Here is a 25,331-nt window from a genome sequence, read left to right as displayed (position 1 = left end):
GTCAAAGCCTTTAAAAAGAGAGACATATTTACACATTTAAATTCTAACAGCACATAACTAACCAATGTTCTACCAGTACATGAAGAAAGCAAACATGTTCCCTAGCTTTCTTAGTTCAGATACAAGGAGACACAAGTCAGAATTCAGAAAACACATAATGTGAGAAAGAAACTACAGAACACTCAAAAGATGGAGAAAATAGAGGTAGCTGAACATCTCTTTTCTGTCACTCTCTTGTGTCTTTTGACTCTTACTATGTACTAAAACTATAAACAACATAAAAGAAATGGAGGAAAAAGAGAACTAGAGAAGCCTTTTCTTTTTGTCTGTCTCTTCTCAAAGAGCAAACGAAAGGGATGCAACAATGTGAAAGAACTGAAGCTGCTCTAGTAACTCTTTGGCATGGTGTGTGGCTCGGCGCTCCACTCTCTGAAAAAGCTCCTCACTAAGCTTGTCACCAATATGAGCATCAACAAGGACCCCAGACACACTCCTGCAGCTGTTGGCTAGAGCCCTGCCTACTTCATTTGCATCATCAGGCTGGTTCACAACAAGAGGACTTCCTCCTTTGAAAACCTCAAGCTTGTTTATGGTAAAAGAACCATTAGCTTCAACCACCTCCTTGAAGTCTTGCAGGCTTGGTGCATAAACTGGAATGTTGAAATTGTCTCTTTTTTCATTGCTAATTAATCCCTGTGGTCAAGCATATGATTTAACCAATATACCAACAAAGACATGTCAATGCATAAAAGGATACACTATATATGCTTTGAACAGGCTTAAAGTAGATAATTGAACAGGCATACAGTAGACAATTGATAATTCTATACCCTGCCACACCCCCTCTGCCCTCTCGTCCAGAACTGGACATCTTGAGCGATGTTTACATGGTGGTCAGTCAACAGGTGACCTAACAATGAATCTAACATAAATTATACCATTTTATGATTTGGGTTGAGCCTAACTTTACCTCAAAAACTAGATTAGAGGTGCAGATTGCCCTGCCATTTATAAGTAGCTCGCTAGCCATATCCTTGAAGTCTTAAATAATCTAAGACTCAACATAATTCTTACATGCTTTTTAGACATACTTTGTGCTACAAAATAATATTGAGTCATATTAGATGGTGTGATTATATTGTGTACTCTCTTAAGTACAGTCTTGGATGCCTAGCACATTATGGTAGAGGATATTATACATGCTTTGCCTCTATTCAAAGACAGTACTTTTGGATCCCTTGTCCTACAAATCATTAGCTAAAAATGAATCAGATGAATGCTAACATCCTTTTTGTCTTGCTTTAAGATATGATGATGATTTTGTGTGTTCTAAACATCCAAAACCTAATTATTGGCTCATATCATGGACCAGGTGCCAAGCAGCAGTTAATTATTATTTCTGCCAACATGATGATGGGTATGTGAATGGCTTGATCACTTTGGGGTGGCCAATAGACGGCTGGGATCAACTTGCTTGAATCATGACAAGTGAAGTGAAAATTTATCACAATTGATTTTGATAAATTAGTTATAGTAAAAAATACTTGAACTTGAAAGTGAAGTGGTTCATATTTAAATAAATTTATAAAAAAGTGAGTTTTGTTATGTAATGTTGTGAAATCTCACAATTGATTTTGACTCTGAAATCAATCATTTAAAATAACTCTCAAACATCAATATTTTTCTCCATAATTAATACTCTACCTGAATTGATTGGGCAGAAAAACAAACATACTCTTAGTCAATGTGACACCTACATGCTACAACCATTGATTAGTTATGTTCTTTTTCTATCTTTCTACTGTATTGTGAAAGTCCTTTTTGTCTGCCAGTGACAAATATTCAGACAGTGGTTTGTGGTTTGTACTGTTTGAGACACAAGCAGGCATAAAAATGTTTGTGAAATGATAAGTACCTCCTGGACAAGATCATCCCAAGCATCCTGAAAGTGGGTCCCAAAGAGAAGGCCAGCCCCACCCTGGTCTGTGGGGTCCACAGAAGTTCTTCCTAGGCAAACCAAGAACATGGACCCCCCTCTCTTCATCTCCACTGATCTTGAGCTCAGGAAGCCTGCCAAGTCTGTCTGGAATTGTTTCTTGTAGGCATTTGCTGTCATCTCACTAGCACCATGGATAAACACCCTGCCCTTGTTGTATGCTCTTGACCTCTTGTCCACAACAGATTCTGGTAACTGCAGTGTCCCAAAACAAAGTAAAAGCTATGTTTGATTATCTTATCTTTTTGTATTAGTGCAAATGAATTGAATGGTGAATGTTCAAACATCCTTAAAAATAAAAATGAACTGAACTCATTTTATTCATATTTTACTTAACTGATAACACTTTTATAGATTAAGAGTGCATTCTTATTACACTCAAGTGACTCAACTAATATCGAAATGCATGCAGAATGTGTGGAAGAGCATTGAGTGCTTATTATCTTGAATCCATACATTGAACAATAGTACAAATTTAAATAGGTCACTCTGATATGGTTTTTTTTCCCCAACTCTAGAGAGCAAGAATTTGTTGCATCAACTCTTGATCATAATTTAGTACTTAGGTAGGGTAATTTTATAATTAATATGAAAAGGCAAATATTTCTTTTATTTTGTCATAGAAATTACTGCACAGAGACAACATAGATTCTTTCATGGGTGGGGTAGGTGTGTGAATGAGATCTTAGTCTAAAAGTGAGAAAATGCTTAGAAGTTTAAGGAAATGCAATCATCGTTAAACAAAAGTTGTCAAGAATAAAAGTAATTTACTCATACCACCTTTCTTAGACCCCTAAATATCACATATGGTAAAGTTTAAAATGAAGACAGATTTTTTTTCCTCTTCAGTTTTAATCATGCAATTCAGGGGATATGGTTGAGTTAAAAATATCATGAGCACTCTAGAAAAATATCATACTTTTTCTTTCCTCTTCATTTTTAATCATGCAATTCTTGTTGTTTTATTAGACATTCAAAAAAATTTAATTTCTACGCAATGAAAGTGTAAATAAGTTTTACACGATCATTCAATCACATCCCTTCATTTTGGTAACTCATAATTAATTTTGAATTTAATAATATTTAAAATAGAACATGGAAGGTTGTGATTGAATGACTATGTAAGACTTTTTACATCGTTAGTGCATAAAAATTTATCTCAAAAAGGGATTAGTTTCTTAAAAAAATTGGTGAATCATTTAATTTAAGATTTTAGCTTTAGAAATAAAAATAAAAGATTAATATTACCTTTTTCTTTTCTTTTCTTTTCTTAAAATTAAAACATAACATCACAACAAAAACAAGAATGAAAAATACTTTTTCCTTAAATAATTAATTTGTTTTCAAATATATAAAAAATACCACAAAAACAAACAAAAAATGACAGAAACGATATTAACAATTAATATGTGATTACCTGAGATAACCAATGCAAAGAAAAAGCTGAGTGGAAAATGTGAACGGATTTCGCCGGAAAAAGCCTCCGGTAGAAAGAGCCCGGGACTCCAGCAGCAAAGTAGGAGCGGTGGTTGTTGGCAGCAAGGCACTCTTCCATGCTAACTCCATAGTTGGCCAGAGGAGGAAGGAGCTGGAAGAGGGTGTTGAAATCATTGCTAGGTAGGTCTGAGAAGAAAGCAGAAAACTCAGGTGGGTGGAGTCCCAAAGCCTCGTAGCGCTTGATGATGTGCTTGATGATCACATCCACCACGTTGATGGTGTTGTCGCCACATGAACACCCCAGGTCCACCACTACAAATGGGATGTCAGTGGCATGAAGCTGAACTCCATCTAGAGCTTCTTTGAGAAGGTGAAGCATGGACTTAGCATGCATGGCCTGTGTATCCCATAAATTAATCAAATTAAATCACATCACAATTATATATTTTTAATCTTGATCATTTGTGATTACATCTAATTTAAAGGTTGTGATTCATTCAAACCATTCCCATATAACTTATATATATATATATATAAATAAGTTAATCAAACAAGAGACTGAATGTTCAAAAAAGAAAAACAAGAGACTGAGAGAGGTACCTGTGCTTGGGAATTGTTGGCATAGCTAGCCTCTCCTTTACCTCCTTTCATGCTAAGCAACCTCTCTAGCTCCATGTTGGACGCTACAACATTGTCTCCCACGTGAGCCATATATGTATAACTGACTGATGCGAAGATGAGAACTAGAAACTATATATATATATGATAGTTAAAATGAGAGGTGAGAGCGAACTAATATTTATAGGCCAGTTTGGTTTGGTGGTGATCAGTATATAGTAAGACATGATATGATAAGAGGGTTGGATAAGAACAAAGTATGATAAGAGCAGGATTAGTTCTTATCATATATTGTGATGAGGTGAACAAGATAATGATACCATATGATATAAATACTGAAAATACATAAAAAAAATTAAAATTTAGTTTTTCTAAATTAAGTTTATACGAATAATTGATATATTATTTGTTTTATTTCTATAAATGAGTCTATTTTTTTACAATAAATGAGTATATATATATATATATATGTTTTAAAATTAAATAAAATTAAAATATTTTTTATTAATTAGTTTACTTAAAATTAAAATAATTAACAAATTGATTTAAATTTAATAGTAGCAAGTGATAAATAATAACATTAAAAATATTATTAGTGTTAGCTATTTTAAAAACTAGTCTATATTCAAATTATAAATAATTATATAAGTATATCAATAGTTCTAAGAACTATTAATTTTAGAAGAATAATTGATATATTATTTGCTTTTTTATAAATTAGTATATATATATATATGTTTTAAAGTTAAATAAAATTAAAATATTTTTTTTAATTATTTTATTTAAAATTAAAATATATAACTAACAAATTGATTTTAATTTAATAGTAGCAAGTGATAACTAATAAAATTAATATAATAAAAAATATTATTAGTTTTATTTATTTTACAAATTAGTCTATATTCAAATTATAAATAATTATATAAGTATATCAATAGTTTTAAGAATTATTAATGAATTGCCTTCTGATGTACTAAAAAAAGAATCATTAGGGAATCAATATTTATAAATGAGTAGCATTTTTTAGTGTTAGTGAATATTCACTTTATATTTTTTACTCTCTCACAATACAAGTAACGAAATAATATAAATTGAGCAGTAACAAGTGACAAGGAAAAAAAAATATTTTTATGAGTCAGACCAATATTTTCATGAATTATAAGTTAGTTCATCTTTTAATTAAATTTAATTATGAGTAATTAAATAATTTTAATTTTGTAGTAGCAACTAACAATTGATAAATAATAAAAATAATATATTATTAATATTTATACTTTTACATTTATAAACTAATATTATGAATTATAAAAATATAAATATAGAAATATTTTTAATTTTTAGTTAGGGTACTAAAAGAAATTTGCTTTCTTATTTTGCTAGTTTCTAACCCAGCTTCCCTTTAACTAGGATGAATATTATAGCAGATATTATGATAACATTATCATATCCTGACTCTTTATTTTGACCACCAAATGAGCATAAAGGCAAATGAGGATATTAGGAGACTTGAAGCTAGGTATTCTAGAATCTAGATACAAATTAAGGGGATCTAGTAACAAGGAGCAAAAGCGACAATTATCATGTATTATTACCTCACCCTTTGCTTTCTCTCGTCCTGTACAGTTTTGTGTTTTGGACCTTGTTCTTTGTTCTTTGTATTGGGTAGCACCCCTTAGTGTTTTTTATTAAATTATTGGCTTACCCAAAAAAAAAATGTATTACCTCACAGTTCAAAAGACACAAAAAATACGTATCAGAAAAGAAGACAGAAAAATTTGAAAGCATAAAATATGGGTGTGTTTATAGTAAAAAGGCCCTAGAGATTAACTCGTGCCAGTTTTTTGGTTCTTGTTTTGTAAGTCAAGCAATTAACTTTTTCTGCAAATTTGTTTATAGTAAAAAGTTAAATGGAGTAAATTTTACATAAGAACCAGAGACTATGGGTGTTGTGATTTATATTTTAAAAAACGATCTTTTGTTTTTTTAGAATTTAAGCATTAGTTGAAGTTTCACTCATGTTAAATATGAGTGAATTGAAGACTTTAAAAGAGATATATATAGACCTATGAACTCAATGCCTTAAGGTTTTGGGTAAAGATGTAGCGTCAGATTCTTTTGGTGGTCTTTGGTGTTTGCCCATTGATGTATGGTCTCGTACTTTAGACTCCATTGTCTCCCCAAAATTTCTAAAAACAAAAAAACTTATGTTTTTAGAAAAAAATAGGAAATGTTATGAATAAAGTATAAGCAAGTGATGAAAGGGAGAGGAGAATGAAAAGGTAGAATCAAGAGTTACACAAGTAATACCGTAGAATGAAGGTTAGGTTGCTTGATGCAACCTCCTCTATATTTATAGCATTATTCAATGGGTCAAGTAAATGGAGATAAGAATACATGGGCCTGGCCCATATGGTCATCCTATTCATAACACTTCCTCTGGATGACCATCTCTTAAGAATGTGTCTCGTTCAAACCTTACTAGGAAAAATTCCGAGGGATAAAAACCTAGTGAAGGAAAAAGAGTACATCATTCTATAGCTCGTCTTTGTACATTGCCTCATTAAAAACCTACCATGAAAAACTCAATGGGAAAAAAAACATGGTTAAGGAAAAAAGAGTACAATGCATTTTAATTGAGATCTTTCAGCCGACGAACTCCGATATTTCGCACAAGCTTTTCAAATGTCGTTATTGGAAGATCCTTCATAAATAAGTCTTCCAAATTATCACTTGAAAGAATTTTTTAGATGTCTATGTCACCATTCTTTTGTAGATCATGAGTGAAGAAGAGCTTCGGTGATATGTGCTTTGTATTATCTCCATTGATGTATCCTTCTTTAGCTTTGTGTTGTCTGCAAGGTGATGGATGAATCTCCGATGTAGAATTTCTCATATTCAGATTTGGACAATGAAATCGGAACTGGTTAAAAGCATGTTCCATTTTGTTAATCAATGATCAATTCAGAACCAAACAACTATGCAATATCCTTTTACATCTTTGGGGTACAGACTTTAAGTCCAAAGACTCTTATATTTTTGCAAATGAATTGCTTCTTTATATGTTGGCCAACCACACCCTTTAATATGGGTTCAATATTCTCGCACTTATAATATTGAGTGCTACTTCATCAGGGGACAATTTTTAGAGTTCTTGGTTCCTTGTTTCAACTTGTAGAGACATAATAGATTGAGATATTTTTGTATCAATAATCACGTGTACCTAAACCTCTTCAGGAGGTTTAAACAGTTTTCGTAATCTCTACACTTTTCATAATAATTTTCTTCATAACAAAGACTATATTCCTTCTCTAAGATTTATCTTTGGAACCAAGTTTAGGCATGTCTTAGCCTAATAAAATTTCAATAGAGAAGGACATTTGTAGCATAAAGGAATTTAGAAATCGCTTTTAGGTCAGAGAATGCATTCTTTTGAATTTTAGGTTCACATTATTGTGTGCGAGTATATATATGCATTCTACACAAATTTTTAGAGCTGCTTAGTTTTTCTCTCCCCCGATGCCGAGAAATAACGATAAGTAAGATATGCAATATCTTCTGGCAATAGCTCAAATTCATAATATAATCTCAGCTTTCTCATCTAACTGTTGTCTGCTATACAGCAGAGAACATATAGCTCACATAAAAAGTTCTTAGATGAAAGATATCGGGTTCCTGGCATTGAACAAATTCAATGGAGAGAATTATAATGACTCATTGGCTTGATGCATATAGATGTTTCTACTAGCAACATCACATGTCCAAAAAGAATAAGGACATCATAACGCATCAACAATTTTTATAGAAGTATTTCTATTGAAAACTAAATTTATTATAACACTTGAATTTCAGGAGAAACTCAATTCATGTTATATGCTTCAACGTTCAATCATCACAAAAATAGAAACTTTAGAAGTCACAAGACTGTTTGACAAGCAAACTCATTCAAGTCAAGACACATCTCTCTGACCGTCCAATGCCACGTCATTAGTCTGAAATATTGAAGACAAATTTTGAGCGCCAAAGATAAAGTCAGATTGCAACCAATTTCCCTACATTCAAATCAAAAGGCAACCAATTGACTTACATTCAAATATGATCACGTGAAGACTAGTTTACTTTAGCTATAAAGACACGCTAACCAACAAGGGAAAAGGACAAGCCGTCAACATCATATTTCCCAATTGTCTCATGTCTGAAAAGTAGCCCAAGTCTATCGTCACCTACTAGCTGACAAACATCACCTTTCCGGCTAAAGGATAGACTTGCTTCTGAGCTTGCATTTAATGAAGCTACCAACCGAAGCCAATTGAATCAACAGTTTGATCTTATTACACAACGACTAGAGCAACAGTCGGATTATGTTTCACAACGGCTACAACACTAGCAAGAGAGTATATAAGGGACTCTTGAAGATTGAAGACGAAGAGAATTAATTCTGAAAGACAAGAACTCAAGCATTCATTCCAATCTTCTTCAAAGCATTCAAAGCTCAAGCAGAAACTTCTTAAGTGTCAAACCTAAGCCTTTATTTCTGCAAGTGAAAGAGAGAACCTCGTACCTTAAAAGAGTCAAATATCTTTATTCTTTTCTCTCTTAGATCCAGAACTCTTAAATGAACCAAAGTCAAATCTGAGCCCAAACACTTAGAGTTCTAGTGCCATAAATTCTCTACCATTACTCTTGAACAAAGAGAAACCCTGTAGAGTGATATAATCTTTTTAAGATTGTGGGAGAAGTCCTGAACAATACTTGTAGGAGGAGTCCTTAAGAATACTTGTATAAGTCCTTGATACTTGCTAGTGAAAATCTTGGTGGTGGCCAAGTACTGGACGTAGCCCAACCGTTTAGGGTGAACCAGTATAAATCTTTGTGTGCTGAATGTCTGCCTTACTTGCTTATATTTCCGCTGCACTAAACGGTTTACGAAAAGTCATACTAAACGTTTTCCTAAGAACTAAAAAGTCACCATACAATATTATATATCATTACATGTCCTTCAGGGACAATGAGTAAATCTTTAATAAAGAATTACAACTTTTTATCATGTTAAATGAAATATTAACTTATGGAAATATTTCAATCATAATAATACATGCAAAATCATATCCCAACTCAAAGAATAAAGTTGGAAATTAGTGTATCTATGTCAAATACTTCTTGCAGCATCTTAGCTCTTCTGGAGCTTTCAATCATACTAATACAGATGCGAGACAAATATCTTCAAAGAAGGAAGGAAAAAAAAAACCAACGAGAAATAATTAAAAAAAAATAAAAAAACTAGAGAGGAGATAGAACTTGGAGATTTTGGAGACTATCATGCTGATAACGTGTTATGAATAAAGTCTAAGCAAGTGATGAAAGGGAGAGGAGAAGAGAGAATCAAGAGTTACACAAGTAATACTGTTGAATGAGGGTTAGGTTGCTTGATGCAAACTCCTCTATATTTAATTATTTATAGCATTATTCAATGGGCCAAGTAAATGGAGATAAGAATACATGGGCCTGACCCATATGGTCATCCTATTCATAACATAAAACAATTTAAAGTTGTTTTTGTTTTTGTTTTTGTTTTAGTTTTGTGGAGAAACACGGAGAATAACATTATTTCATGAATGACACTTTATGTGGTCTTGTACCAAGGTTATCCTAAAAGCATTTCCAACGCTGATTTCTTAGACCAGTTGGAGATGCTAAGGCACAATCCTTATTTTCTTGCAGCATTAAAGCTTGCTAAGGTGGAACATTGGTTCCTTAAGATCTGTTCATTGTGCAAGGAACCCTACTTTATGGTGTCTTAAATTAAATTACTATTAATTCTTCCCATCTTCATCAACTAATTTCAGTGGGAAGAACAAAAGAACACATCAGAAGCAATATGAACCAAAGTTCTAGAACAAAACTCAACAATTTATTACCGAATAAAATAATTACATGTGGCACTCATTTAATGACGTGGATCTGATCTCATGTGTCATTGGAATGTCATGTAAGTAAATAAATAAACATTTAAAATAATTAAAGTTTAAAAAAATAAAAAACTCCATTTTTTTAAAATTAATTTTGACGACGCTTATTGATGAAAAGAGAGAGTGGAGAGTGGGAAGGTTTGAGATGGGAGAAACAGAATGGTGGGAAATTAGTTTGAGGAGCTTCAAAGGCGGAGGGAGGGGAGGGTGGCAGTGCTGAGTGCTATGGAGGCCACGACTTGGGATCTGAAACCCCTTAGAGATGCTGGGTTTTGGTGGAGAGAAAGTACACTATTCAGGTTAGAGGATGAAGATGAAATGTTTTTTTTTTAATTTTAAGTAATATAAAAAGAAATGTTTAGGTGACACATAATGCTTACAGGGCATACACCTGGATATCCAAGTCAATTAATGAGTGCCACCTAGCTAAGCCAACTCCGTTATCAATGAATGACCTAATTTTCACAAATTAAAAGTTCAAGGATCAAAATCGCACGTTTTAAACATTAGAGAGTCAAATCACACAAGCGTGATAGATCAGATACCACAAGTGCAATTAAGTCTTTTTAACGATACATCCCATAATATAATAATAATAATAATAATAATAATAAAAGCAAATATTGATGAACAATTGTATAAATTTAAATATATAGGTCAATTCTAAAGAGCATGAATTTGTTGCATCAACTCTTGATCATTATTTAACAGTACTTAGGTAGGGTAATTTTATAATTATATGAAAAGGTAGGGTAATTGTTAGGCTGGGTTGCTTTTGCTGGATTGTCCTTCTTTTTGTAGGATTTTGCTTTCCTTTGTGAAGGATTGTGTATTATGCCTTATCTATTCAATATACTTTTATTTTCTAAACAAAAAAAAATTATATGAAAAGGAAGATATTTCTTTTTATTTTGTCATAAAAATAGAGACAACATAGATTCTTTCATAGGTGGGGTAGGTGTGTGAATGAGATCACAGTTAGACCCCTGCGTAAATATATAAAATAGTGAGAAAATGCTTAGAAGTTTTCATGAACAAAAAGTAATTTATTCATGCCACCTTTATTATTCCCCTACGTAAATATATAAAAAATACCACAAAGACAAAAAAAAAAAAGACGTACAAATTCTTGCTACTCTCTTGATCCTTGGTACCGATCTCCTCATCACCTGACTCATATCCTCTTCCAAACTTCAACTCCTTCCCATCTCTTAACAAATCTACAAAGTTGCAGCTTAGATCTCCTATCAATTTTTCAAATAATTTGGAAGTGCCACGACTCTCTTATGTCCCGCCACTGTATCAATCACCCAACTGGGTACATTACCAACAAAATTTACAGCATTATATTCCTCAACAAGAAGGAGTTCATCAAATATCATCACGTTACATTATTTTTGTCTTCTCACATGTAGCTTCTTTTTTCTTCTTCCATTTGCCTTTGTCATTGTTTTCCTTTTTGAAAAGCCAACAGTACTTCTCAAGATACCATTTCCTACCACAATGGTTGCACTGAAAAGTTTTATACTTACTTCTGCAACTGCGCATGCTTTGATCTCCGTAGTTTGAACTACAATTCTTCCTTCTCCCTCGTGAATGTGAAGAGGAACTCTACGATCTTCTTCTCATCTCTTCATTTAAAATACTAATCTTGGCAAAGTTCATTAACATCACACCATCTGGAGCAGAATTAGACAATGAGGTTCTTAATATTCTCCACGTATCTAGAAAGGAACCAAGAAACAATAACCCATGAACTTCATCAAATTTAATTCCCATGGCAGACAACTAATTCAAAATATCTTGGAAATTATTCAAATGATATGCCAGTGGAGTCTCGTCTTGATATTTCAAGGCCATCATCTGCTTGATAAAAAACAACTTATTGTTCTCAGTCTTCTTCGCATACAACTGCTCAAACTGGTTCCACAAGGTACAAGCATTTATCTTCCCACTAATGTGCCTTATAACATTATCATTGACCCATTGACGAATGTATCAACACCCTAGTCTATGTAAGAGAGTCTAGGCTTCGTCTGTCTAGAAGTTTTTCATAAAAAAAACAGGTCTTCCATTCTTTCTATGCAAAGAGAATAGTTAGTGTCATACAAAGTCACCATTCGGCTTGGATTAATTTCCATTGTTCACCACTAGATAAATCACCACAAAAGAGTCTAAGCTTTAGTACCAATTGTTGTGCCTATGGAGATTCTTAAAATACAGAAGATCCCCACATTGGACTAAAGAGCAAACCACAAGTGTATTGGACACCATATATTTCACTCAAAACTAAAGGTACTGGGTGTATGAGTTTTCTCACTTTTAAGTTGCTCAAAATTGTTATTTTCTTCCAACGTAGGACTTGCTTATACTTGATATCACAACACCAGGTAAATTGGTTTTGGTTTGGATCATCGGTTTCACCGGTTCGAAACAAACCGATAAACACCGCTATTTACATGTGTATATTCTTCAACTTTACATACATCTTACCCAAAAAAAAAAGAGCAAGCAAATTTTCCAGAGTAGTTTTATGATACAAAAGGTGACTGTTGATTAAGATAGTAGTCTCCTATGAAGGAAACATCACTACACAGTGCAATCCATGGAGGTGTGTACAAGATAGTAGTATTCTGAAACCCAAATCCATCAATATATGGCAACATGACTCCTCTCTTTAGTTGGAAGTTCAGGTATGGTATGATAACTGTTTTGAGGACACTTGACATCAGTGACTGCACATATTAACACAGTTGAAAGGTAAGATTCTGGTTGGAGGGAAGACAATGATTAAGGTTTATTTAACAAGCCATATATTTTTAAACATAAATCAAAACCTTGTGTACTTGTGGGAAGATGTTACACATGTGTTAAACTATGAGCAGAATTATAAATGAATGCATAAAGTGGAACATGAAGGATAAGAGGAACCGTGTGGTCAGATTGCTTGCAATGGACGTTACATCTAGCAGGATAAATGTATGTCTATTGCCTCCTTCTCTTTCTCTCAATCAAATGATTGAGCTTTGTAACAGAAAAAAATACTGAAAATTTGAAATGGTATTATGGTCATGGAAATGCACAAAAACATAAACCCGACATCTTGTATAGGTAGCACTTTACTATATATTAGGACCAATAATTAAGTGCCCGTGGTTAACAGATAAATCATATGCTAAATTTATGTTGACATGAATTAAGGATTTACACCACTATTGCTTTATGATAAACCAGTGAATAATTAAAATAGAAATACTGAGGAATTGAATCACTATCCTAGAGTATTCCCCAAACTTTGAGGAAATTATGTGGACTTACATTTCAGTTTCATCCAATTTTGAAGAAAAAGATACACACATAACTGCAAGCTGAAAATAGGAATACGTCTATTTTGATTTACCTGAATAAGATGCACGCGCAATTTCCCAATTTTGCTCCATTTCAAGTATGTAGACAAATTTTGTAATCTGAGCCTACCAGCAATATTGTTTCCTACAATTTCCGCAGCACATGAAGCACTAATATCCTGTAATATAAGCAAGACAAAGGAACATGTTATATAGAAACCATTTATGGCTACTCTCTTAACTGATAAATGAAATCAAACCATGGCTATGTTTTTGTCTATGACAATATGAAGATAAAAGAGTCATAAGTTGGAATGTCTTATATCTCAATCTGAATGTTGAAGAAAAGTACACTATGAGGTATAGCTACTTATAAGATTGTTAGCTTTTTTAATTTTTGACTATCCACTTAAGCACATCACTATCCATTTCTAGACTTCATCAAGCTTACCACTGAGATGCATGCAACAGGTATGACTTCACCGCCTTTGAGAACATCAATTGTTATATCTATAGAAATAGTAGCACCAATATCTTGGTAGGTCACTTGTATGACTGGTGGAGAAGAGACAGAGATATCAAGCTGCATGTTATCATTTGGATATTGTTTGTATAATTGAGGAACTATGAATCTCCATTCAGCAGTGTTCAAAATGTCCTGATCAGGTAGTTCATCGATAATCAATTGCATTTTACCAGCCTGAACACAAGAACAAAAACAACAAACTATTAAACTACACTGCATTCTATAATAATGTGACGTAAATGCTTGAGGTGGAACAGTTAGTTGAAGCTATCCAACTAGTCAATAAAACTGAATCAGCACTATTCTGTCACTTTTTTTTGCTTGGCTCCTATGCAACAGATTTTAAGAAGCTACTATCCAACATAGATCTCAGAATAATGAAACTAAAAAGTAAAAAGACTGTTATTGGACTAAGGCGTATAAGAAGTAAAGTTACTTACATTGAAATAAACCAGGCTAGCAGATTGAATCACATATTCATGTAGTGAAACCTTTATCATCTTTGGTAAACCACCACAGGCAGAGGAAATCTTAAATCCTTTCTTATAACCTTCAGATTCTACAACTTCACTTCTCTCTGTGAATAAACCATTAATTGCAATAGCTATAGAGGAATTACTCAACACAGGATTGCCGACAAAAGAAACATTTAGTGCAGAAGTTTTGTCTAGTGGGATTTGCTTTGGAAGAGACTGCAAAAACTTGTCAAGCTTTGCTATCCCTTCTTTGATTTTCTCCGAAACAGCCTCTTCTACTGAAGATGCAATATTCCCTCCAAAAGCATCTACTAGCCTGAAATGAACATGAAGAAAGTTAATGACATAATATCTTCATTAAATTTATATAGAAGTTAATGATTGTTGTGTTATCAGTTAATGTTTGAAAGTTAGCATTTCCGTGGGAATTTGAGAACACTGATCACAAATAAGCAAAGAAGAGTTCTCCAGAAAGAACATGTGAAAAGTTATAAAAAAAACATGGTTTAAGAAGATTGCTTACAATTGGTAAAGCCAAGCTGTTCCGCCATCCAACTTTATAGATAAATCTCCCACATAACATCCATAATCTAAGAGACTCAACTTAAGAGTTCCTTCTTGGTTCTTTAAATTTACTGTAAGCCCTACTTGCATGCCTTTAACCTTCCAAACATAGCACAACACAACAGAGTGAGGGATATTTTTGATTGAAAAGCACATGTGTGTAGTGTTTGTGAGGGCCTGAGTATTAATTCTGCTATTTACACAGGTTTCTACCAATCAGATACTGAAATTGAACTACAATTGCTTAGTTGTTCACCTACAATACAACCTATATACCACATCTTTTTCTCTTTCTTTCTGTCCTATTTCTAATCTGTTGTTTCAATTGTACTGACTTATGACCTGGAATCCTAATTCTATAACCAAAAATCCTCATTATACTTATTTCCATATGATTTCCATGTTAGCTACGACCTTTCTAAACATAAGGAAACGGTTATAGATATTTTTTGCTCTTGCTTATGCAAATCTTAAATTAAGTTGTTAGAAATATGATATAAAACCATTTAGGTTTCTTTAACCAACAAGTTTAACCTTTAGGGGTAGTTGGTTCATGATATGATATCCAAGTGGTCTAGACTCTAAAGTTCCATTCTGTAGTTTCAACTTTCAAATACCCTTGATATGAGAATTGGCCAAGTTGTATCAAGTTAATTAACTTCAATTACAAGACTAGGACAAACTTCATTCAAACCTTGTTTATAAATTCCCTAGGACAACCAGGCTAATCAATTTTGAAAAAACTATTCAACTAGAGTAAAAAATTGTTGCAAGGTCAAAACTTCAAATTATAGCTATAATTCATCAAAACTAAAACTGCAGGTGTACAAAAAGATCAAAGGAAGTAAAAACATGGGTAAAATTATAGGTTTATACCTTCACTGAAGCAGTTCCACTATCTGAAATCCCAATTGGGATCAACCAACTGCTGCAAGAATACCTCCACTTCATACTCAAATCTGCAGTGGCACCTGAAATGACTAGAACGATGCCACTCTCTCCAGTCTTAACAGATGAAGAATTGATTTGAATATCCTTGATTGTGATATCAGAAAGAACCACTTTAGCATTTCCAACAAGTGGGACTTTGGCAGAGTTTTCAATCTCTGGCAGCTGAAGCAGAACAAGAGAGGCAATACCTTTCTCTATCAGCAAATCCTTCGCAAAATCGAGACCCTTATCAGATATGACCCCAGAGATGAAACCATCTTCATAGAGTTGGACATAACCACTTGCTGGAATCAACAGAAGGGATAGCAGAACGAAGAAAATAGAGGGTGCCATGAATTTTTGGATATGAGAGGATAAAGTTAGCAACTTAGCATAAATATATACATGGCTAATCCATTGAATATTGGCACAGAAAGTTGCTTGAAAACTTGCTAGAACATAGGTTTGTGATGCTTATACAGTGAAAGATGAAAAATTGGAGACACCCATATGATGAAACAGCGGGGAAAGCTGTTGAAGTTCTGAAGAGAAGGCTTTCTTGTTAAGGTTGTTACTATTGGAACTTGGTTTCTAAAATTGAGGGAGGACCAGGGACTATGAATGGAGACGTAGGTAGCAGGAATTGGTTGGTGTTGGAGTTTTGTTCATTATATATGTGATGTTGAGTTGGATTTATCATGTTAGAGACTTTGTGAGTTCGATAACCAGGTAACGTGTAACTTTTGTTTTCAGTATATTCTAACACTTGAAGACGCATCACTCACAAGATTCTCAATTCTAATCATTATAAAATCATGTTCTCTTGCACTGTTGCACGTGTGTTTTGTGTGTTCAACTATTGATCAAGGATGAGAAAATCACCTTCAAGAGTGTTAGGGGGAACGGTAGGATATCAATAATGATATGTTAACACCTAATTTCCACTTATTTTAATTTTTATCTTTCTCCTTTTATTATCCTTCGCCCCTCATTCATAAGATATGGTGGTTCTTCTCGTCAAGAGGGTTCTTTTGCAGGACATGATGCGGCTACTCCATCGTTGGACAATGTCGGTGGGGGGTTGACACCCAAGTTAAAATTTGACTGAGAAATGAGAGGTAGAGAAGGAAGATATACGTATATTATGTCTTTCAGAATCCATTTTTTGGTCTCGTTTGGAAAAATAGCTTAATTAAGCTCTTATGGTCATAAGCGACCATAAGCACTTATGACATAAGCGCTTATTCAAAAACTATTTTAAAAAATTTATTGAAATAAATTGAAAATAAGCTATATATAAGCATAAGCTATCATGAGTAGCTTATAAAAATAGGCTCAAAACAGCTTACATCTTATGGTTGCATAAGCTCTCACAAACACTTCACAAACGTTTATCCTATCAGATATGCTCAAATAAGCTCTTCCAAACATGGCCTTTATATGGTTGGGGTTTATGAGATCCGAGGTAAAGAGGTCTTATGTTGAATGTCATGATGAGTACAATGTACAAAAATGATGAAGGGCTTCTGGCATGCTATTTAATTGGAGGGATAAGGATTGCTTATTGTGTGAAAACTTCGACCGTCGCGCCTGTACCTCAGACAGAGAATCGTCGACTTGATGCTAGTAATTGAGACATATCTCGTGACCTAGCTTAACGAGTGACTGGGGAAATGTATTGTCAGTCGTGGAAGCGCAACCAGTCGTGGAGATGCAACTGGTTGAGGAGGGGGTCTATTTTCTATGAGGTTGATAGTAACCTGAGGTAATCGACATTCGGTAAACTAATAAAAAACCATGTTAATCATGGAATGGACGTTAAGTGTAAATCAGGCTCTGGAACATATTCAGTCTTTTTGTCATGACCCCATGGTCTTAATTCCTATGGATGTGTATCGACTTTGACTGAATTGCTTGTTAAATTAAAGATTAATGATATGAGAAATGGTTCGTATTATACGTGTTATCAAATATAGGAAAATGCCCCATTTATTTCAAATTGGTATGGCTAATTTATTTTATAATATTCGAATCAATTAATTTAGCTAGTTTGTGCGTTAGATTGCTATGAATACAATCTCTATGTTTTTTTGTGCATAGCATGATCAAGATAGTTACCCCTAATTTTTATCATTTATTTATTTATTGTATATATATAGATTTTAAAGAGATCCTTATCTATTACTTTTGTCATTAGATTTAAACATGATAATGATAGATGTTAAACAGAAATTCAAAAGCTATAGACAATCAAAGCTATTTATATTACCATTATCCAATTATCTTATCTCAATAATCCATATTTCCTAGCTGTTAAAATCGATATAAATCTTTAATAAATAAAAAAAGAGATAATAAATAAACCAAGACAATAAGGCGCGTAGGCTACGCACAAGGTACAGCAAAAACGACGGTGTGCAGAACAGGACCGTTTCCTTTCCAATTCCATACCATTTAGACGACGACGAAGAGATCAGACAAACTGTGCTGCTTTTCGGTGCCGCCATTATTCTACTCTCCACACCTTTCTTTAAACGACGTCGTTCAATCACCCTCATCAATTCCCTTCCTTCTCAAACCCTAATTCAGAAGCTCCAAAATTAACGAACGGGTCAGATTTCATTCCTCTTTACGATCCTTTATTATTTGCTAAATTTTCCTGTTTTTTCTTCTGAATTGTAATTCTAGAGTTGCTGGATGAAATTTAGTTCCTCGGGATCACGTGTTTTCTGTGCCTGATTTAGAATTATTAGGTTGTTGTAATTATTGTTTTCTGAGAATTATGGGTTTTTTTTGTCTGATTTTGATCGGAAAGGCGGGTGATTTTCTGGGTAGCTCATGATGGGTGGAAATTTCTTAATTTTCCGATCAAAATCACCTTATACTGTTTCTTTCACTTTTTGGTTAACATGAATGAATTGTGTTGTGGGCGTAGATTTTTGAATAGAGAAATTTGTTGTTGAAGCAATCAGTCTTATTTGGTTTTCTGGGTTATAAGGTCAACAACATATAGAGATTCAATTTGGGTAAAAATTACGTGGATGCTAGAGTTGACCCGCGGTAGTGGTGCTAATTGGAAAATTGGCTTAATGGTTGTAGTCAAGGATGGGAGATGGCAATTGCTGATGAGGTTTATATGATGAATTACTTCTTTTCCTGTCCGGTTTGCTCTGTTGTTAGTGACTACAATAATGGAAACAGCTCAGACAGGAATGCCTCAACTCAAGGAGTGGAGTTCCTAATCTCCTTCTTTTCTCTTTGATATCAATGTTGCATCTGATTTACTAATCATTTAAATGCTTAAGCGAGTTGGAGGTTCAGCCATATGAATAGAGGAAAGCTTGGCTGTTTATTGATAAATTTGTAAAGTGTCTCGATTGCCTTTTTTGTCTTCTTTTTGGTCCAAATTTTGGAATTTGGATAAGATATCAGGGCGAGTTTTTTAGGATTTGGCTCTTTTTTCAGCCATTGGATTCTATTGGACAATATAGTTTTTCTTCTCTCACTCTAGGTGACTGGTCTGGTATTTATCAGATATGCAGAGTTCATCTTATGTTTGTAAATTTCTCTTCGTAATAGGTTTCATTTATATTATAGAACTCATTTAGGTCCAAAGTTGCAATAAGTAGGTTTTTACATGCAGAATAAAGCAAAGCGAGCATTAGGTTCCACTGATAATCAGTCATGCATTAAGTTTAGCTACATTTGAATATGAGGTTCGGTGTGGTTCACTTGTAGAGCTTCCTTTGATTGATAAGTGATAACCCTCTCTATCCTTTATTTTTTGTTGGTAGATTCGTATAAACCTCTTATTAGGGAAGAAGGCAGTAAATCCAATGGAGTAAATTCATAAAGTTCAACAAAAATAAACCTAAGTTAACTTTCACAGTGGCAGTGGCCAATGTTGTATGTAGAGTCACAGTATCGCAAATAACTATGATGGAAAATACTATTGCGTGTGAAAAACTTCAGTATGTCTATTATCATAATATTGATTGCACAACAATATGCTGGTAAGTGTTTGAGGGAGCTAAGTAGCTTGCAAGCTGTGGATATTAAAGTATCATAAACGGAATAATTAATGGTTACTTCTATCAAATCTTACTTTTTTGAGTTTCTCTAACCAGGTAAATTTATCATTTGTTAATCACGTGGAGTGGAAAAGTTCTTTATCTTGTTGGACACTATTTTAAGGTGTATTGACTTTCTAGATTATCAAATTATATGGAATCTTTTATTTGTTGGTATTATTTTTGCTATGGTTCAATGTAATATAATAAGTAGAACTTTTATCGATCATATCTTCCTTAAAATCACCATACTTTGCCTCTCACAGTTTTCTGCTTTCTTTTTCACCTGTTTTTCAGGTCAATGGCATCTTCTTCAGACACATGGATGAAGGAATATAATGAAGCAATGAAACTTGCCGATGATATCAACAGCATGATTTCTGAGCGGAGTTCATTTCCTGCATCTGGACCAGAAACCCAGCGTCACGCATCTGCTATAAGAAGGAAAATCACAATATTGGGGACCAGACTTGATAGCTTGCAATCCCTTTTGTCAAAGCTCCCTGTAAAGTGAGTATTCTGCTGCTGTTTCTGCTTACTTAGAAAAGGTCATATGCTAATATGCTATTACAGCAGAGCAACGGGGACCTGCAGCACCATGTTCTGTAGTCATCTAAATTTTTGTTTAAATAAATGTTTTGGAGAATCCTCCTGGTCTTATCTATATCTTTCTTAGGGTTTCTTTCTCATCGTAAAATAAAGCTTGTGGTGATAGTGATAAGAAAATATGTTATCAATATAAGAGTCACTATCTTTATCTTCTCTTCAGCTCTGAAGGTGTAGGATGAAGTTGCATTGTTGTCATTTTAAGTGTTTCTTTATCAATGATGCACAGGTCTGAGAAGGAGATGAATCGTCGCAAGGACACGCTTGCAAATTTGAGGTCAAAAGTTAACCAAATGGCTTCAACATTGAACATGTCAAACTTTGCAAATAGGGATAGTTTGCTTGGGCCAGAAATAAAACCAGATGCGATGAGCAGAACTGTGGGTTTGGATAACAGTGGGCTCGTTGGTCTTCAACGGCAAATTATGAAAGGTCACTAATTTGAATTTGAAAACATAGAAAACATTTAACTTGTAGTCTGTGCTTTGGATATTGATTTTGTAGAGTTCTATTTAAGCAGAGCAAGACGATGGCCTTGAGAAATTGGAGGAGACTGTAATAAGTACAAAACATATTGCTTTGGCAGTGAATGAAGAGCTGACTCTACACACTAGACTCATTGTATGTTCCCTTCCTATGTTAATTTTCTTTGCTCGTATTTTGTGGTTCATATTTCTCTCATTTCTAAAATTGAATCCTCTCTTTTTCTGCTAGGATGACTTGGATGAACACGTAGATGTTACAGATTCTCGTCTGAGGGTAAAACTCTTACTACAACTTCTATTTTGGGACCATAACTTTTGTTTAAGCATCTTAATGTCAAACTTTGAGATTGGAAAACTTCACAACATGCTCAAATAAGTCTTACATCATATAAAGTCCTCTTCAAAATTGAATCCGCTAGTACTAATTTTTTTTAGTTTATAAATTCCTTAATTCTGATAACTATATTGCCTATGAATTGAGATAGTATTAGTTGCTGGCTTGCAACTAACCCTTCTTTTTCCTTTATTTCTGTTGTGAAAACAGCGTGTGCAGAAGCACTTGGCAGTTTTAAACAAACGTACCAAGGGTGGTTGCTCCTGCTTGTGCATGCTTTTAGCAGTGGTTGGTATAGTTATTTTGGTGGTCGTCATATGGCTCTTGGTCAAATACTTGTAATGATAAAAATACGAAATTCACAAAGTTTCTCCTTTCATGTTTCTCGATGTGTGCATTTAAACATCGTATTCGACTTTCTTTGGTTGTTCTTGATGCTTTGCCAATGAGATGGAATGTATTGAGGTCTTAAAAGGCCATGATTTGTAATTGTCAGATTTTAAGTGTTGATATCTTTGTCTGCTAAAGTAAGAAAGTGAAGTGACTTCTGTTAATTCCTATGAGCGATTGCGCTCTTAGGAAGAAAGAATATGTATACCGTACATTGTTCTTCAAATAAATTAGATGCCTCATCACTCATCAGTTCTAGTTGCATCTCTTCCTTATTACCTGCTGTGTTCCGGTATCATATTCCATTCTACACTAAATCATTGATAAGAAACTACAATGGCGATAGCCAATTACTTAACTTATTATGATATAGGAGATAATGACTTCGAATTCATGAACCAATCATTCTAAAAGCTTAAATTATTCGGCGAAGATGAATAAATGATTTCAATTATTTCTAACAAGCCCTCACCTAAGAGCTTATTGGCTTGAAGCTGGACAATGTATAGGTTAACCTATCATGTATTGCAATTCAATGTTTTAGTAGAATAATGAAGACATCAATGATTGAACTCTATACACTTAGGGCCCGTTTGGTAAGTTGTATAGTATAAGGCATGATAGTATAAGGTTTGATTGTATTAGGCTTGATAGGATAAGGCCTGATAAAATTTTAATACTATACAGCGTTTGGTCATGCACTGTATAATTTGGTGGCAACATTGGTGGTGTGGTAGTGGTGGTATTGGAAGGTGATGATGGTGGCAGTGGTGCTGGATGGTGTGGCGGCGGCGGCGGTAGTGGCAGTGACAGTGGTGGTGGATGGTGGTGTTGGTGGCGGTGGAGGGTGGGGGCGGCGGCAGTGGTGGTATGAAGGTATCAACGATGGTGGCAGTGGTAGAGCATGTGGTGGCGGCGACAGTGGTGGTATTGGTGGCAGTAGTGGCGGCGGTGATGGTGGAGGGTAGTGGTGGCGGTAGTGGTAGTGGAGATAACGATGAATAGAGCAGCGTGGTGGCGGCGGCATTGGTGGAGATGGTCGTGGTGGCGACAACAGTGGCGGCGGTAGTGGTGGAGGCGGTGCTGGTGGAGAGTGGTTGTGGTGGCAACGATAGTGGTGGTGGTAGTGGTGCCGGCGACTGTGGTGGCGGCGGTGACGGTGGTGGTGGTGGTGGTAGTGGTGGAGGCGGTGGTGGTGGAGGGTGATTGTGGTAGCGGTTGATGAAATATATTGAAGTAATTTATACATTGCACTAGGCTTAATACATCAGAAGGCCCCTGAAATTGTAAAGGGAATCAATTCCAGGGCCTGAAAAATTTTCGCATCAAATTGGGTCCCTAAAAATTTTTTTTTAATTCAATTAAAGACAAAGTGGTCCAACAGATGATGTGGCTCGAACTTTAGCCTACTCAGCTTTTCCACGTGGCATTTCTAATTTTTTTTAATTGAAAATTTTGAAAACTTAAATTTTTTATTCCAAATCATAAATTAACAAAAAAAAACCCAACCCCCACCCCACCAAGAAACTCAACCCGACACCACCTTCAACCCTAACCCTCCACCAACCTGCAGCTTCAACCCAACCACCACCCCAACCAAGAGTATGCAGCTAAAATCACATTGAAATGGAAATGCCCCTTTCTCTCTTCTGCACAAAAACCCTATTATCTCTCTTGCAATTTCTATCTCTGATTCTCTGAAGAATTTTTCAACAAAACGAAACTGAAAATTTCAGATTCCACAATTCAAGTGACGTTGGGATGAGAATTCCAGAACCAGAAACGAAATTGCAGTGGAGAAACAGAGAGAACATTTGCGAAGCTTCAGATCTTCATCACCTTCATGTAATCTCCATCACCATAACGTGAAGCTTCAGATCTCAGAGGTGGTAGCGGTTTCTGGGAGAAAGGGGAAATCGAATCCTCACCTTCGCTTCAAGTCTTCAGATCGGAGAGGTGGTAGCGGTTTCAGCGAAAGAGAAAGAGTTTTGTGGAAAAAGAGAGGTGGATGTTGAGGTTGCAGGTGGGGTGGATGTTGCTGGGTTTAGAAGATGAAGGTGTTGGGTGTTGAAGATGAGAAGGATGAAGATGATGGTGTTGAAGATTAGATTTTTAAATTAGGTTTATTAGATTATTAGGTTGTTTAGTTTAGGATTATTAGATTAGGTTTTTATTAAGTTTTTTAAATTTTTTTCTGATGATTTTGTTGACTTGGAATTAAAAATTATTTTTTTAATATTTTTTAATTAAAAAAAAATTATAAAAGCCAGGTGTCACTGATGACTAGGACAAAATTTAGATTTGGTCTTAATTGAATTAAAAAAAAATTCTTAGGGACCCAATTTGATGCGAAAATTTTACAGGCCCTGGAACTGATTCCCTTTATAATTTCAAGGGCCTTCTGATGTATTAAGCCATTGCACTATTATCATGTATTATCCATCATTTATAGGGTGGATTAAATAATTCATCATTTTAATGTATAAGAGGAGATTGATGTATAAGCTTATACAATACAATGTGAGCACCAAACAATGGATAAACCATAATGTATTGTATAAGCTTATACTATCATGTCTAATACGGTGTACCAAACGAGTCCTTAGCTTTTTTTTTTTTTATGTAATATTAGAAATGTTAAAGTGGGTTATGTTAGACGGGTCGACTCAAAAGCTTGAGCTAATGTGTGAGCTAGGTTAACAAAATTAAAGTTCAGTCTAATTTGGCCTAATCAAGTCCAAACTTAACAAATTTGTGGCGGGTTGAGTATGTCCACAAACTCGATTTTTTTATTTGGTTCTTATTAAACATAAACATTTTAAATAGATAATAAGAGTAATAATAAAATACTTATTAATTTTTTCTATTTTTCATATGTATATTTATTCATTTAGTTAGGAAGATGATAATTTAATCTTTTAAGAGTATTTTAAATTGTCTTTATAGGTGAATTTTTAAAAAACCAATGGCCCACGGACTTGCAACATGTGGGTCGTGGGAGGTTGAGTTGTGTTGGCAAAATTGTAGTATGCTCCAATTTTAGTCTGATTTAACTTGACATGATAGTAATACAATGATTAATTTTTTTATTAATATTTTTTTCCAACACTTTAATACTTATAATTGATGATGGTTGTTATCATAGAATTTTTTGTGAGATCATGAAAGCGAAAAACAAAACTACACTAAGTTAGCACAAACATGTCGGTCAGGAGTAAGAAAATGATTCAGTTATGCAGGAGAAACGAAACACTTTCAGAGAGAAACTAAAACCGCAAACCTAACAAAGCAAGCTTGTCAGCAAACATGTTAGTCTCTCACCACATATTTTGGAAAGAAACACGACACATACGAGTAGAAATCAATAATCTCCATCAGCAAACCTCTCAGATCCGACGTAAAGGGAGGAGAATCCAACATCATAATAGCATCAAACGAGTCGCTCTCACAAACAATATGCCGATGACATAACTCCCAAGTTAAAAGAAGGCCATGCTTGATGGTCAAAAGTTCAAGACAAAGTGCATAAGAACCCGCAAAGGAATCCAAAAAACCACCCAACCAGTTTGCAGAAGCGTTGCGAATA

General features: G+C 34.4%; 3 protein-coding genes across 4 annotated transcripts; 1 reads left to right on the top strand and 2 right to left on the bottom strand.

Annotated features, from left to right (window-relative positions):
* On the bottom strand, positions 1-4,144 carry LOC130724074 (indole-3-acetate O-methyltransferase 1-like). The gene is made up of 4 exons (XM_057575243.1): positions 4,034-4,144; positions 3,414-3,830; positions 1,916-2,191; positions 1-693 (listed from the first exon to the last, which is right to left on the bottom strand). Exons 1-4 carry the CDS (start codon positions 4,142-4,144, stop codon positions 337-339), a joined length of 1,161 nt encoding a protein of 386 aa, XP_057431226.1. The 3' UTR covers positions 1-336.
* An 8,245-nt stretch (positions 4,145-12,389) lies between these two features.
* On the bottom strand, positions 12,390-16,537 carry LOC130723958 (putative BPI/LBP family protein At1g04970). Of its 2 annotated transcripts, none has more exons than XM_057575106.1 (6): positions 15,807-16,534; positions 14,890-15,029; positions 14,331-14,682; positions 13,816-14,064; positions 13,418-13,543; positions 12,390-12,752 (listed from the first exon to the last, which is right to left on the bottom strand). In XM_057575106.1, exons 1-6 carry the CDS (start codon positions 16,212-16,214, stop codon positions 12,549-12,551), a joined length of 1,479 nt encoding a protein of 492 aa, XP_057431089.1. In that variant the 5' UTR covers positions 16,215-16,534; the 3' UTR covers positions 12,390-12,548. The 2 variants fall into 2 exon arrangements, with proteins under 2 accessions (XP_057431089.1, XP_057431091.1); XM_057575108.1 differs by lacking the exon at positions 12,390-12,752 and adding an exon at positions 12,773-13,061 and having other exon boundaries at positions 15,807-16,537.
* A 1,682-nt stretch (positions 16,538-18,219) lies between these two features.
* LOC130724149 (syntaxin-51-like) lies at positions 18,220-21,997 on the top strand. The gene is made up of 6 exons (XM_057575322.1): positions 18,220-18,471; positions 20,228-20,440; positions 20,766-20,968; positions 21,057-21,157; positions 21,251-21,295; positions 21,566-21,997. The coding sequence occupies exons 2-6, from the start codon at positions 20,232-20,234 to the stop codon at positions 21,695-21,697; spliced, it is 690 nt and encodes a 229-aa protein (XP_057431305.1). The 5' UTR covers positions 18,220-18,471; positions 20,228-20,231; the 3' UTR covers positions 21,698-21,997.
* Positions 21,998-25,331: the final 3,334 nt, after the last annotated feature.

The sequence above is a fragment of the Lotus japonicus genome, chromosome 6 (genome assembly GCF_012489685.1).
Source record: "Lotus japonicus ecotype B-129 chromosome 6, LjGifu_v1.2".
Lineage (NCBI taxonomy): Eukaryota > Viridiplantae > Streptophyta > Magnoliopsida > Fabales > Fabaceae > Lotus > Lotus japonicus.
The sequence above is the reverse complement of the archived record's forward strand: the minus strand, read 5'-3'. Positions and strand labels throughout refer to the sequence as shown.